Here is a 15811-nt window from a genome sequence, read left to right on the forward strand (position 1 = left end):
AAAGAAATTCAACCCATACCCTAAAAATTCGATTCACAAGAATAAATTAATTTATTCTACAATTATAAATTAATTATATCTTTTTTAGTTAATTCAAGATAATTATTTTTTCCTAATTACACCAATTTATATCCTAAAAGTTCAATTCATATCCAAAAGGTCCAATTCATATCTTAAAATTTCAATTCATATCCTAAAAGTTCAATTCACAAGAACAAATCTTAAAAACTAAAATTTCAATTCATATCCTGCGAGCTTAAACCTAAACTAACTAAACTAAAAAAATTCAACCCATACCCTAAAAGTTCGATTCACAAGAACAAATTAATTTATTCTATAATTATAAATTAATTATATCTTTTTTAGTTAATTCAAGATAATTATTTATTCCTAATTACACCAATTTATATCCTAAAAGTTCAATTCATATCCAAAAGGTCCAATTCATATCTTAAAAGTTCAATTCATATCCTAAAAGTTCTATTCACAAGAACAAATCCTAAAAACTAAAATTTCAATTCATATCCTACGAGTTTAAACATAAACTAACTAAACTAAAGAAATTCAACCCATACCCTAAAAGTTCGATTCACAAGAATAAATTAATTTATTCTATAATTATAAATTAATTATATCTTTTTTAGTTAGTTCAAGATAATTATTTTTTTCCTAATTATACCAATTTATATCCTAAAAGTTCAATTCATATCCAAAAGGTCCAATTCATATCTTAAAAGTTCAATTCATATCCTAAAAGTTCTATTCACAAGAATAAATCCTTAAAACTAAAATTTCAATTCATATCCTACGAGTTTAAACATAAACTAACTAAACTAAAGAAATTAAACCCATACCCTAAAAGTTCGATTCACAAGAACAAATTAATTTATTCTACAATTATAAATTAATTATATCTTTTTTAGTTAATTCAAGAAAATTATTTTTTCCTAATTACACCAATTTATATCCTAAAAGTTCAATTCATATCCAAAAGGTCCAATTCATATCTTCAAAGTTCAATTCATATCCTAAAAGTTCAATTCACAAGAACAAATCCTAAAAACTAAAATTTCAATTCATATCCTGCGAGCTTAAACATAAACTAACTAAACTAAAGAAATTCAACCCATACCCTAAAAGTTCGATTCACAAGAACAAATTAATTTATTCTATAATTATAAATTAATTATATCTTTTTTAGTTAATTCAAGAAAATTATTTTTTCCTAATTACACCAATTTATATCCTAAAAGTTCAATTCATATCCAAAAGGTCCAATTCATATTTTAAAAGTTCAATTCATATCCTAAAAGTTCTATTCACAAGAACAAATCCTAAAAACTAAAATTTCAATTCATATCCTACGAGTTTAAACATAAACTAACTAAACTAAAGAAATTCAACCCATACCCTAAAAGTTCGATTCACAAGAATAAATTAATTTATTCTACAATTATAAATTAATTATATCTTTTTTAGTTAGTTCAAGATAATTATTTTTTCCTAATTACACCAATTTATATCCTAAAAGTTCAATTCATATCCAAAAGGTCCAATTCATATCTTAAAAGTTCAATTCATATCCTAAAAGTTCTATTCACAAGAACAAATCCTAAAAACTAAAATTTCAATTCATATCCTACGAGTTTAAACATAAACTAACTAAACTAAAGAAATTCAACCCATACCCTAAAAGTTCGATTCACAAGAATAAATTAATTTATTCTATAATTATAAATTAATTATATCTTTTTTAGTTAATTCAAGATAATTATTTTTTCCTAATTACACCAATTTATATCCTAAAAGTTCAATTCATATCCAAAAGGTCCAATTCATATCTTAAAAGTTCAATTCATATCCTAAAAGTTCAATTCACAAGGACAAATCCTAAAAACTAAAATTTCAATTCATATCCTACGAGTTTAAACATAAACTAACTAAACTAAAGAATTCAATCCATACCCTAAAAGTTCGATTCATAACTAATTGACTAATTAACATATCTAATTAGTTAATAAAACTAATTAACAAAACTAATTAAAACAAGACCTAAACCCTAATCCTCAATAAAATGCAATGTTCAAATAATTGAAACACTAATCAATTGAAACTAATTCATAACTAATTAACAAAACCTAGAAATAATAAATAAATGGGTTGTAATTCAAACCTAGAATTTTTAGGAGATGGAGAAGGAGAGGGGCGGCAGTGGCAGTGGCAGCGGCGATGGCGATGGCGCGGCGAGGGCGAGGGCTGGGCGGTGGCAACGCGGGGTGGGGAATGAGATTTATGTGAGGGAAATAGAGAAGGAGAGGGGAAGGTTTTGAGTGAGGGAAATAGAGAAGAGAGGGAAAAATAAGAGAGAAATGGGGGTTTCCCCCATTTTTCAATTCTTTGATTTCAGAATTACCGACCACGGTAATTTTGGTCGGTACATTAAGTGTTGACCGTTTGACCAAAAACCGACCAACTTTGGTCGGTTTTTTTTTAAAAAAAATTAAATTCTTTTTTTTTGTGTTTTTTTCTTAAAATATTATAAACTATAAAAAATATATTATAAACTACAAGCATTTATTTTATTTAACTATGCAATTATTATAAATAATTATAAACTATAAGCATAATCTTTATAAATAATTATATTAACTATTTAATTTTAATAAATTATAATAGCATCTATCTAAGTAAATTTTCTAAGTTATAATTAAGTATGTGAGTAATTTCTCACACACACACATACACTATATTGTAATTGATGCTAATAACTTCTTTTTTCATTCGTTCATCACTAATAATGCATGACATAGATTAATCGATATATAGGTCGAGACGTTTTGATGAATCATCGATTAATATTCATCGATACATCTAAGTAAGTTATAAGTCGATGAATCAATTTACAAATAGATATATTTGATGATAAAGTATATATACTAATTAGTATCTTCCCAAGTCTATCCCTAAAAGAACCCGACCCTGTGGTCCTAGCGCTTCGTGTTCTTATATATATATATACACATACAAACACACTTCACTGTAATACTTTAACTATATATATAGCTTGTTATAGTATATGTTAGTGTGTATATATATAGCTTGTTAAAGTTTGACCATGTTTGACCTATTAATTTAACTCGTTTACTTAATACTAATAGCTTCTTTCGTTTATTTAATTTGTGATCCATATATATATATATATATATATATGTCAAAGATGGTTTACTTAATACTAATATATATATATATATATATGTCAAAGATGTTTAGTATTAATTCTTTTATTTTTCATTCATTCATCACTAATAATGCATGGCATAGCTAGATTAATCGATATAAGTCGAGACGTTTTGTTTTTACTATTAGTCGATATAGGTCAAACGTTTTATTTTTAATATTCATCGATGCATCTAAGTAAGTTATAAGTCGATGAATCAATTTACAAATAGCATGTTATATATAGTATATGTTAGTGTATTCATTATTTGTATTACAAAAGTGTTAACGAATTACATTTATATTATTTAGATAGTAAATATAAAAGTAATTCGAAAGTTTGATCAATGTTGGGCTCGATCATGGCCCTCGACCCCGAGATCGATCATGCCTTCGATCGTGGCCCTCGACCCTGAGCTCGATCCGGGCTTCGATCGTGGCCCTCGACCCTGAGCTCGATCTGGGCTTCGATTTCTGGGCAGAAGCAATTTCCAATAGAAGGAAATTGCAGCAGCTGTTCTTGTTCAATTTTTGATCCGTTAACCATGCGAAACTCACCCGAGGCCCTCGGGACCTCAACCAAATATACCAACAAGTCCTAAAATATCATACGGACTTAGTCGAATCATCAAATCACCTCAAACAACACTAAAATCAAGAATTACACCCCAATTCAAGCCTAATGAACTTTGAAATTTTTAATTTCTACAAACGACTCCGGAACCTATCAAATCATGTCCGATTGACCTCAAATTTTGCACACAAGTCATAAATGACATAACAGAGGTATTCCAATTTTCAGAATCGGATTCCGACCCCGATATCAAAAAGTCAACCCCCTCGGTCAAACTTCTCAAAAATAAAACTTTCGGCATTTCAAGCCTAATTCCTCTACGGACTTCCAAATAATATTCCGGATACGCACTTAAGCCCAAAATCACCATACAGAGCTATTGGAATCATCAAAATTCAAATCCGAGGTCGTTTATATATAGGTCCATATCCGGTCTACTTTTCTAACTCAATTTTTCAATTATGAGACTAAGTGTCTCATTTCACTCCGAGTTCCTTCCGGACTCGAACCCACTAACCCGATATAACATAATATAGCTGAATAACATAAAAAGAAGTAGGAATGGGGAAAACGGGGTTATAACTCTCGAAATGACCGACCGAGTCGTTAAACCTTCGCAACCAGCTGCTCACACCTCCGTACCGGAGCATCTGGGCTTCTCCTCTGAACATGTCCGAACCATCTAAGCCTCGCTTCCCACATCTTGTCATCAATGGGAGCCACATGCACCTTCTCCCGAATATCATCATTCCTAATCTTATCTATCCTAGTGTGCTCGCACATCCACCGCAACATCCTCATTTCTGTTACTTTCATCTTCTGGATATATGATTTCTTAACGGGCCAACACTCAGCCCCATACATCATGGCCGGTCTAACCACCGCTTTATAAAACTTACCTTTGAGTATCGGTGGCACTCCTCCTATCACACCCTCTTTATAAAACTTACCTTTAAATGCTTAAAGCAAAACTTAATAAACATTATAAATTGTAGAACTAAAGCAAGAATTAAAGAAATTAAAAAGGAACTCACAAGAAAAAAAGAGTCGGCACCAATTAAAGAAAAAGAAAGAAAAGAAGAAACAAGGAAAAGAAGAAGGAATCTCCTGTAAGCTTTCCTAAATGCAGAACAGTTTTCAAAAGTGTAGCAGGCAGGACTCTATCCCAAGCACTTCTGCGGAAAATACAGTCCTTCACCAATGGCACTAAACATTCAGTTGTTAAATTGGGTGCCACTTTATCTATCTATATAATTTTCAATATATACACACATATATATACAAGGTTTTGACTGAGGTGTGCGGGTGGCGTGACACCCCACCATCCTTAGTAGATCCGCCCCAGAATATGGTGTTGGGCAACTGCTTTTTCCCGAGGGTAGTACATAATTCTTCTATTAGCCCAATTACAAATACTACTCCATTCATTACATAAACCCAATCAATTTTGGAAATCAAGTTATCGGCCATCTTCTATTGTAACTGTCAATTCATTGTTGGAGTTGATGTATGACTTACTAGAACACGAAGTTGTTGTGCTACAAGCATGTGTTCTTGTTGTAAAAGCAGGTTTACTAGGTTTTGCAAGAGAAATGCCTTGACGACTAAGCATTATAATTACATCTGGCATGCTTGGACGAGCACTAGCATCTTCTTGTACGCATAAGAGAGCAATATTAATGCATTTCCATGCATCTTCTTCGTTGCATGATTCAAGTAGAGATTTATCAAGCAAACTCATAACATTACCTTCATTCCATAATCTCCATGCCTGAAATGTAACTTTAGAGTTAGGAAAAAAGGTAACATAGTTACCAAACTGAAGATCTTAAAAAAGAGACGTAAAACAACAAAGAGGGCTTAAAATTTAGAAATTTTCACTCACGTAACCTAGGAGGTTTAAGGCTTCTTCTTGCTGATAAAATCCTGTATTTCTTTTGCCACAGATGATCTCAAGCATAACTACTCCAAAACTAAAAATATCTGATTTGACCGAGAATAATCCATGTAATGCATATTCTGGAGACATGTAACCGCTGCACAACTCCAAGTGATTAATGATATTACGCAAAATTTGAGAAGTGATGGACTAAGTGGGCGTTTGGACATAAGAATTGTAAAATTTCAAAATAGGGGAAATTTTTTTTCAAGTGAAAATGGTATTTGAAATTTGAGTTGTGTTTGGACATGAATATAATTTTGGGTTGTTTTTGAAGATTTGTGAGTGCTTTGAGTAAAAATTTTGAAAAACAACTTTTTGGAGTTTTTCAAATTTTCGAAAATTTTCAAAATGCATCTTCTAGTGAAAATTAGAAATTTTATGAGCAAACACTGATTTAAAAAAAAAAGTGAATATTTTTTGGAAAAAAAGAAATTTTTTTTTATGTCCAAATGGGGCAATGTATTGAAGTACAAATAGAAGAGTCTTTGCAGCACAAGTTGAGCTTACTATGTTCCAACAACTTTGTTTGTATTTGCTTCCATATCATTCCCTTGGACTATCCTTGCTAAGCCAAAATCTGAGATCTTGGGGTTCATCTCTTTATCCAATAATATGTTGCTTGTTTTTAAATCTCTATGAATGATCCTTAACCTTGAATCGTGATGCAAATAAACAAGCCCTCGAGCAATACCCAAGATGATATCAAATCTCTTATTCCAATCTAATAACGCATGATATCTTTCGTCTTGTGTAGTTATCATACAAAAGATTGTAGTATTCAATAACAAAAGAATAGTAGTTTAATTCACATTTAGAATAAGAAAATTAATCTCACGCGAAGAGTGCTTACCGAATATGAGGGCGTCTAAGCTTTTGTTTGGCATATATTCGTAGAGTAAGATCTTTTCATTCCCTTGGACGCAGTAACCAAAAAGTCTAACAAGATTTCGATGCTGAAGTCTTGCAATCAAAACTACTTCATTCTTGAATTCATTTATGCCTTGACCGGACTGAGCTGATAACCTTTTGATTGCTATTTCTCGTCCTCCCTGAAATTTTCCCTGAATATATTTTCAGTAAATTATATTATGTTAAGAAATATAACGCATAAATACAAGGTCTAACTGAAAAAATAAATGATACTTTGCAAGAACCTTATAAACAGGGCCAAAACCACCACGTCCTAGCTTATTTTCTTCTGAGAAGTTATCTGTTGCCGCTAGAATGCTTTCCAAACTAAAGAATTGAATATCGATACCCTTCTCATCCTCTTCATTTATTAAGTCATTTTCTCCCTTTTCAGTGTTTAAGCAGTTGTTTGGCTGTGAATTTCCTTGATAGAAAGAAAAAGATAGAATATATAATTGTGAAGCCCTAGCTATATGAATCTATAACTCATCAAGAAGAGAGAATTTGCATTTACCTTTACTTCTTGCTCTCCTTGTTCTATAGAGTAGGTAGATAAAGCTACATAGAAAAAGAGTAGCGACAATTGTAGTAGGAAAAACTACTTTTAGCCTTCTTGATTTATGTGTTTGGTATGCAACTGCAGTAGCAAAGATAGAATTAAATAAATAAATAACACAAAAATACTTGAATAAATAAATAAATAAATAGCATAAAAACACTAAATAGTACTCTCTGCTCTATTTCATCTCGTGTTTGAATAAAAGCAATTTTTTAGCCAAAATTATCATTTATCTTTAGGAGTAAGTCTAGTAGTATTGCCCTTCGTATATAACTATATATATATCCCTGAGCACCTTTCATCTTCTAAGTTTGCAAAATTTGAGCAAACATAGTCTTAATAACAAAAGTAACCTAACGGCTCCAACAAACTAACGGTAGTGAGGTGCACCTAAAATGAGTAAAAAGAACCCAACCTATTTCTTCTTCTCCAATTCTTTTCTTGCAGTTATTTCCCTCAAATTCAAGGAATCCTAACAAGAAATTTCCTGTATGTATTCAAGAAATGTGTTGCTGTGAACTTTTCCTTTAGCTTTATGTCTCAAACTTACCCGGTTCATATTTTCTCATCTTTGTGTTAATGGTGGTTACCTTCTACATAAACAAATTGTAGTAAAATTTGATTTTTGACAATGGCTGGCGCTTGATTTTTTGACAGCTATTAATCTTAATAAGGAATATGGTACTTGCGATTCGAAAGGGCGTGATCCATTAGCTTTGCCTTTCTTGATGAAGGGACTGAATATTGTTGAGATGATTATTATGCTTAAGCCTACTAAAATTAAATCAAAAACAAATCTCAGATTGTGAGAATAAAATAAAAAAGCAACCTACGCTAGATCCCCGCAAAAAGAACTACAGTTTGAAAAATTAGTCTTCAAAAAACTTTTCATATTTTCCCCCTTTTTCTTGAAAGTTAAAACATTTCATAGCGATTGTGTTTTAGTTGTGTCTTTTTCTTTCGCTTTTTTCTTTCTCAACGTTTTGCAGTTTGTACACAGAGAAAAAGATAGAATCTTCCCTTTTTTACTTTGTCTCTTCTTCTGCGTCTTTCAAGAATGAAGCCAGTTTAATTTTTCATATTTCCCACCAAAAGTGCAGCATCGTGATTTATAAAAAGAAAAGACAGTTTCAGGGAAAAATAACTGAATAAGGGGAAGAAGGTGAATCGAAGAAGAAGAAACATGATAGGTTTCTTTTAATCCATATCAAGCACAGCTCTATGAATGCACCATTTGTTTGAAGGTTTTTCTGTTAGCAAGACTAAATCTGCTCAAATTTTGCAAACTTGAAGGATAAAAGATGCTAGCATTATATTTGAAGGACAATATTAGACCACCCTAAAGATGAGGGACAATTTTGACTAAAAACTCGAATAGAAACATAATTTAAACAAGGCAAAACTTTTGACAAATGTCAATAGAATAACCTTAGAACTTGTGGTCTAAAATGTATAATTATATTATATGGCTATAACTTATAAGAGCATGTCATGGGTAAGAATTAAAATTAAAGAGTTCTAGAAAATAAAAAAGTTGTGTCATAGTAACATGCTAAAAGGAAATAGTATATATAGAATAAAAAAAAATTAATTCTCAAGGGGCTTATAGTATACTCCCTCCGTTTCAATTTATGTGAACCTATTTCCTTTTTCGTCCGTACCAAAAAGAATGACCTCTTTCCTTATTTGAAAATAATTTACCTTTATGCAATGATTTATAGCCATACAAAATATATGTGCCTCATTTTACACCACAAGTTCAAAAGTCTTCTCTCTTTTCTTAAACTCGGTGCCCAATCAAATGGGTGCACATAAATTGAAACTGAGGGAATATAATTTTTGAATACCTGTGGAAGTGCCTGAAAATTCAGAAGCAGCTAGTTTGACATAAATTGCCATTCCACTAGCATCATTTTCGGAGAGTTGTTGCAAGTTGAAAAGGTCTTCATCCCAAGTTAGACATTTGTTGCTATCAAAAGCATAAGCAGTGCAAGAGCAGTTATTGAGACAAGTGGATTCACATTCTGCTGCACTAGCAATAGTCCGAATGTGATTATCAACTGATAATTTCATATGAGAATGTATCTGGAACTTGTCCTCATTACCACAATTCAGACTTATTTTCCTCCCACAACAACTAGAGAAACTATTCAAATCCCAGTCTTTGTTTGATCTAGGAGTAAAACCAGGCAAACAATCACACAAGGGAGTAGTTGAGATTTTACTACAGACACCATATGCACCACAATAACCGTAAACATCACATGGATGTGTTGGCTGAACGAAAAACGGATTCCACTGCTTGGTACCATTCAACCACATCAGCTGCTTAAGTTCCCCCGTAACATCTATTATAAATCTTGACACGACTGAAGGACTAAAAAAATAATATGAAAAATAGACCTCATCCGTGTTGTTTATATACGTGAAATTGTGCGTGGGATTTGATTTTCTACTCCAAGGTCCAGTTGACCAATATTCTACAGTTTTATTCCATCTAACAACGCTCCTACCATTAGGCTCCATCTCAAGGGAAAAGAGCCCTGGACTAGGATCTTCAGAGTTGGTCCAAGAAGTAAGAGCTTGTTTTGTTTTTGTTCTTTTATTGTAGCCAAGTTTAGCCCCAGGTAAAAATGTGTGGCTCGGATGATCGAAACTTTGCCACAATAAATGAGACCCGCCATTCAAAATCAAGTTCCCATCATCACGAAGAATCGCCACCACAGGTTTTATTGTGCTGGAGTTAATATTTGTCGACCAAATTGAGCGTCCACTCCCATTGAGCAGCACCAAGTTACTCTTTATAATTTTGAATTGTGCGGATGCCATTTCGGATAAAGAAAGAGGAGTCTCCCTATTTGCTACCCAAACTACGGTTTGTGGGGTTATATCTTTGTACCATATACCAATGTAATATTTAGAAAGATTTCCTGGTTTGAAGAAGCCCATCTCAAATTTGCCATCTGAAGAAACGACTGTTACGCTTATAGTTATGGTTTTGTCTGCATTAAGGGTATCTCCAAAGGACAAGGCCTCATTTGTAGTTCCAAAACAGAAGCACAAGAAGAGTACAAATTGCAGGAAGAAGAGAAATTTTTTATTTTTGATTTCCATGGTTGGTTATTGCACTACGCTGAGAAGAAATGTATTTTAAAGAAAAAAAAAAACTAAAACTTGTTCCAAGGTTTGTCAAGTCAACAAAACAAAATTTCCACACTTGAGTGAGACATTTCACTCACAACCAACATTTTTTTTTTTGGTGAAATTTTTAATTTTATCTTTCTTATTTTTACATTAATATTACACTGAAGAACAGAAAATTCTAAATATACTTTATGTACATGTATAGTTCCTTGTTTTCTAAATAAAGTGCGATTAACATAGTTATATAAAATGAAAGAGAGGAAGAGAGTGTTTGTTTCTCTAACAAAGTTTTTGAATGGTTTTAAAGTTCAATATTATGGAGTGACATGAGTGGATGAATTAAATTTAAAATTCCACCATATTTCATTCTAAAAGTTTTAAAAATCTATCAAAGGTTTATCGAATAAAAATATATTTTCCTGTAATTGGTTTTTAAATAATACATAATCTGTATTCAAAGCTAGAGATATGAAATATATGATCCATTTGATCATTTCAAACTATAGGCTAAAGGACTTCTTTTAACTGCAGTAGTATTTGCCGGTTTTACAATAACTCTAAGAAAAAGTCGTTTGATAGAATGCATTAGAGAAAATAATGCATGCAATAATTTTTGGTATTACTAATCTCTTATTTGGTATATTTTTTTCAACCTATGTATTATTAATGCAAATATTAGTTATACAACCTATTTGGTATTATCCTAGGTATAACTAATACATAGCAAATTATGGTATTAGCAATACCAAGACTATTAATGCATGCATTAGCATGGTTAAAAGCAAAATTATCCTTTAAGTCTCTTAAAGCTAAAGAATATATAGAGGATATTTTTGTAAATAACTAGTTTTTTTGAAAATTATGCAATGCAATTTAATATTTAATACACCACACCAAACAGAGAATAAGAAATATTCTATACGTAATTAATGCTATGACTAATACATCTTATTCTAACACTATTCTTATACACCCTATCAAACGACTCCGAGGAAGGAAAGAAAAAAAGAAAGAAGCAAAATAGTAGAAGCTCCGAGTACATTGCGTTTTTTATGGTTTCAAGAAAGAAAGAAAGAAGCAAAGTAGGAGAAACTTATCGTATACTGTGTCGTTTTTGTGTCAACGTTTTTGGATTTATGTTTGTCTTCATAAATTACTTTTCTTTGGTTCACAATTTTCCTGGCACTCAAGTCAAGTCATGTCGTTGCTAAAGAATGGCCACAATTTGTAAAGTCTCCCACTTTAATTTGGAAAAAAGGAAAAAGATCCCCACTTTCATTACTTTTTTTCCTTCTCTGGCGGGCGATAGCTTTGGAACTTGAAAGCACTGAAATGGAGAGGGCTCTTTTTTGCTATTTCTCAAAAATGTTACATAAAAGTGATCTTTTAAAAATAATACACTCTAAATTTTTTAGATATACTAGTTTTATAGCACGCGTTGCACAAGTAACCAAACTAAAAATTGTATACAAGAAGTAAGTTATGTAAAATAGCAATTTACGTTAAAATATGCAACATTCAATAAGATGAAAAAAAATGTTAGTATTATATTGAAGTAGTTGCTGAAATCAAAATAATTAAATATCTTCTGAACTTGCAATAATGAACAATTTAGTTAAGTTATTTACGTTGTAGTTATAATTTCGGTATTTTATTTTATGAGATAACTAATCTATGTCGATATACATCTAAGCTTAATATTTTTTTATACACGATGTTCTTTGTGTATTTTTCTTTTAGTCGTTTCATTTATATTGTCATGACCAAACTTCTGTTATCAATATTGATATATCTCTTGAAAATTCAACATCTAATTATTCATGTGAGAAAACATGTTGCAACAAGTATATCCCAACCTTGGAAATAGTATGGCCATGACTTTTATTTATATTGTCATGGAAAAATACAAATGTGCAATAGAAAAAATATTTCTCGTGCAAATAGGGAAAAGGGAGAATAATGCCTCTCGAGTATGGAAAATAGAGAAACTTTTCTCTTATATTGAATTTAGTTCCAAACATGCCCTTATCATGATTAGTAAATTAAATTAGGTTTGCCACTATACTATGAAAAAGAATAAATTTGTCCTTTGTTTGAAATTAGTCTCAAATATGACCTTCTCATGAGTGAACTCGCTCATATTTTTTCCTTAAAACTAATGGAATTTTTTTTTATCAATCCTTTTATTTTCGGTTCAAACATTTATTTGATTACTATTTCTAAAACAATAAGAGGAATAACAAAAAGAAGAAAAAAAAGAACATGTAGTTTTTTTTATCTTCAAAAATACACACCAAAAGTAGAAATTCATAGAGTATTTTATTTTTGTAACGACCCGACCGGTCGTTTAGTATAATTGTGTCTTGTTTACCCTTTTGATGCCTCACACATGTGTGTTTATAGTTTTATGACTTACGAGATTGATTAGTTTCGTTCTAGGAGAATTTCGGGTTGATTTAGACCTTTTGATTCTTGGATTAGAAGCCTAAGTTAGAAATATTAATCAAACTTTGACTTTTCTGAAAATAACCCCAGAACGGTGTGTTTATGTAACGACTCGGCCGGTCGTTTCGAGAGTTATAACCCCGTTTCCTCCATTTCTGCTTCTTTTGTGTTCTTCAGTTATATTATGATATATCGGGTTAGTTGGTTCGGGTACGGAGTGGTTTTAGAGTGAATTGAGACACTTAGTCTCTTTATTAGAAGCTTAAGTTAGAAAAGTCAAACGGATGTTGACTTATGTATAAACGATATCGGATTTGAATTTTGATAGTTCTGTTAGCTCCGTTAGGCGAAAGTTGAAAATTTGGCGATTTTGGTCGGCAGTGAAAATTTTGATATCGGGATCGGAATGGATTTTCGGAAGTTGGAGTAGGTTCATGGTATCATTTTCACGTGTGTGTAAAATGTGAGGTCATTCGGACATGGTTTGATAGGTTTCGGTATCAGTTGCGGAATTTGGAAGTTTAGAAGTTCTTAGGCTTGAATCCGAGGGTATTTTGGTGTTTTGATGTCATTTTTGGTGATTCGAAGGTTCGACTACGTTCGTAGGGGGTCATATGACTTGTTGGTATGTTTGGTTGAGGTCCCGAGGGCCTCGGGGTGATTTCGGGTGGTCAACGGAAGAATTGGAGTTGATGAAATGCAGCTGAAGCTGTTGGTTCTGGTGTCATCCGCACCTGCGGAGTGGGAACCGCAGGTGCAAGGCCGCAGGAGCGAAGGAAGAGCCGCAGGTGCGGCTACGGGAGACCTGGGCTTAGACTGCAAGTCCGATGGAACTTCCGCATCTACGATGGTCGCAGAAGCTGTTTGGGAGGTGCAGATCGATCGCATGTACGGATTGGGTCCCGCATCTGTGATGATCGCAGATGCGGTCAAGTGATGCAGGAGAGGAGTTAGGCTTTTAATGAATTTCCACAGAAGCGGAGCCCGGTTCGCAGATGTGGTTCCACAGGTGCGGATCTAGGACCACAGGTACGATTTTAACTGGGCAGAAAACCCCAGCTCGAGGTTTTGTCTTCCATTTTAAATTTTGGACTTGGGGAGCTCGGGAGAGAGGCGATTTTTCGAAAGTTTTCAAGGAAGACGTTAGGGTAAGTGATTCTAAACTGTATTGTTCTAATTTCTGTGTAGCTATGGCTTTGTTATCATTTAATTAGGGATTGGAATTGAAATTTTGGGGATTTAGGGCTTGAGAATTTGAGAGTGAACTTTGGGGTTTTGGAGGAGCAATTGAGGTCGGATTTTGGTAAAATTTGTATGACTATACTCGTGAGTGAATTGGCTTTTGGGTTTTGTAATTTTTGTTAGATTCCGAGACGTGGGCCCGGGAGCCGGGTTTGAGCCGATTTCGGATTTTGGCTATAATTTGGTATTTTTCTTATGGAATTGATTCCTTTAGCCTATATTGATCGTATTGTATTACTTGTGGCTAGATTCGGGATGTTCGAAGACCGAATTGAGAGGCAAGGGCATTCCGTAGTAGGACTTTGCTTCGTTTGAGGTAAGTAACATTTTCAAACTTGGTTCTGAGTGTTCGAGACCCCAAATTATATACTATGTGATTGGTATTGAGGTGACGCACATGCCAAGTGACGGGCGTGCGAGCGTGCACCGTGAGAATTGTGACCTGGGTGATTCCATGGCACCCTCTAGTGACTCTATCCTATAGATATCCATGTTTTCATCATGTGATAAAGTAGTTGAGCTGTAGATCATGCTAGATATCATATTTAGGCTTTATGCCGGGATTGGTTGGACCCTTAGCGGTCGTTTCTTGCTGTCATCTCACTAGTTTCATTTACCATTTCATACTCAGTCATGATTATGCATTTTTATATCATATCTCGGTCTCAGTTATTTGTTGAATCATTATATCATTGTTCCGGGTTGTTTTCATGACATTGTGAGACCGTGGTGAAACTAGAGAGGTTGATGATTGAATGAGGCCGAGTGCCTGGTTATGAGTGTCAGTTATGGGATCGGGCTGCACGCCGCAGTGGTTATATTGATGATTATGATAGCGCTTGTGTTACACCCCATGTTTTCGTACGTGAAAGTACGCCGTAAGTAAATTGATGCAAGCTCGGGAATGAGATTATTTTGAGGTTACAAGTATTATGTTATTTCAAACAAGGGACAAGTAAATTCGTGAAGGCAAGAGGGTAAGCGAATCAGAGCAAATGAATTTCGTCGAAATTTGATATTTTGAGGTAAAATACGGCCCGAGCTAAAATACCCGGTATTTATGGACTAATGCCATACAAGGTACCACATGACCATGATAGTAAGGTGTATAAAGTATATTAAAAATAAGTAGAATTTTAAGTAATTTAAGATAATTCTTAATTATGCGGGTAATTGGTTAATTACCGAGTAGCGGCATATTACCTAATTAATTAATTGATTATAGGATAAGATTAAAATTTCTCCACCCCACCCTCACGTGGTAGCAAGGCCTTGTCCATATTCATGACTCTTACAATGGAATGGAAAGGTGGCAACCTTAATGATAATGGCAAGAAACTTCATTTCTAGGAATTGGGATACAAAACAACATTTCATTCTAAAAAGACTTAAAGCCCATTTTTAATTCGTTTTGGTGAGTCTGAAATTAATGAAAAGGTTCAACAAGAAGGTTTCCTCCAAGATGATACTTGATAGTAACGTAAGTTACTTAAGTTCATATGAAACTTCTTAGAAAAATTAGCAACGAGATTTTGCGATTCTATAGGAGTACAATGCAATCTTTCTCAAGAACATCATACAGAGTTTTCCTACTCCGGTCTTACAGTCACGTGTTTTGTCGCGCTTGTCGTGTGTTAGAGGGATTGTCCGGAGAACCGACTCAGGTATGTTAAGGCTAAGCCCTTTCTTAATTTTGGCATGATCTGGTAATTACACAATTTTGATAACGAGGTATAAAGAAAAAATTCATGTCCCGGAATTTACGTATATTTTCCTAGTC

At 33.1% G+C, this 15811-nt stretch overlaps 1 protein-coding gene across 2 annotated transcripts; it reads right to left on the reverse strand.

The window, feature by feature from the left end:
* Positions 1–4874: 4874 nt before the first annotated feature.
* LOC107806577 (receptor-like serine/threonine-protein kinase SD1-8) lies at positions 4875–10394 on the reverse strand. Of its 2 annotated transcripts, none has more exons than XM_016630747.2 (7): positions 9048–10360; positions 7156–7278; positions 6887–7065; positions 6583–6793; positions 6240–6477; positions 5676–5826; positions 4875–5561 (listed from the first exon to the last, which is right to left on the reverse strand). In XM_016630747.2, exons 1-7 carry the CDS (start codon positions 10312–10314, stop codon positions 5250–5252), a joined length of 2481 nt encoding a protein of 826 aa, XP_016486233.2. In that variant the 5' UTR covers positions 10315–10360; the 3' UTR covers positions 4875–5249. The 2 variants fall into 2 exon arrangements, with proteins under 2 accessions (XP_016486233.2, XP_075102350.1); XM_075246249.1 differs by having other exon boundaries at positions 5009–5561; positions 5681–5826; positions 9048–10394.
* Positions 10395–15811: the final 5417 nt, after the last annotated feature.

Source organism: Nicotiana tabacum, chromosome 23 (assembly GCF_000715075.1).
Source record: "Nicotiana tabacum cultivar K326 chromosome 23, ASM71507v2, whole genome shotgun sequence".
In the NCBI taxonomy this organism is placed as follows: domain Eukaryota; kingdom Viridiplantae; phylum Streptophyta; class Magnoliopsida; order Solanales; family Solanaceae; genus Nicotiana; species Nicotiana tabacum.

Excerpts from the sequence above, each read along its gene's own strand:
- LOC107806577 (XM_016630747.2), bottom strand. The coding sequence starts at position 10,314 with ATGGAAATCAAAAATAAAAAATTTCTCTTCTTCCTGCAATTTGTACTC. Across the intron at positions 7,279-9,047 it reads ATTTTCAGGCACTTCCACAG|TTGCATACCAAACACATAAA; the intron begins GTATTCAAAAAT and ends TTGCTACTGCAG. Across the intron at positions 5,562-5,675 it reads CCTTAAACCTCCTAGGTTAC|GCATGGAGATTATGGAATGA; the intron begins GTGAGTGAAAAT and ends GTTACATTTCAG.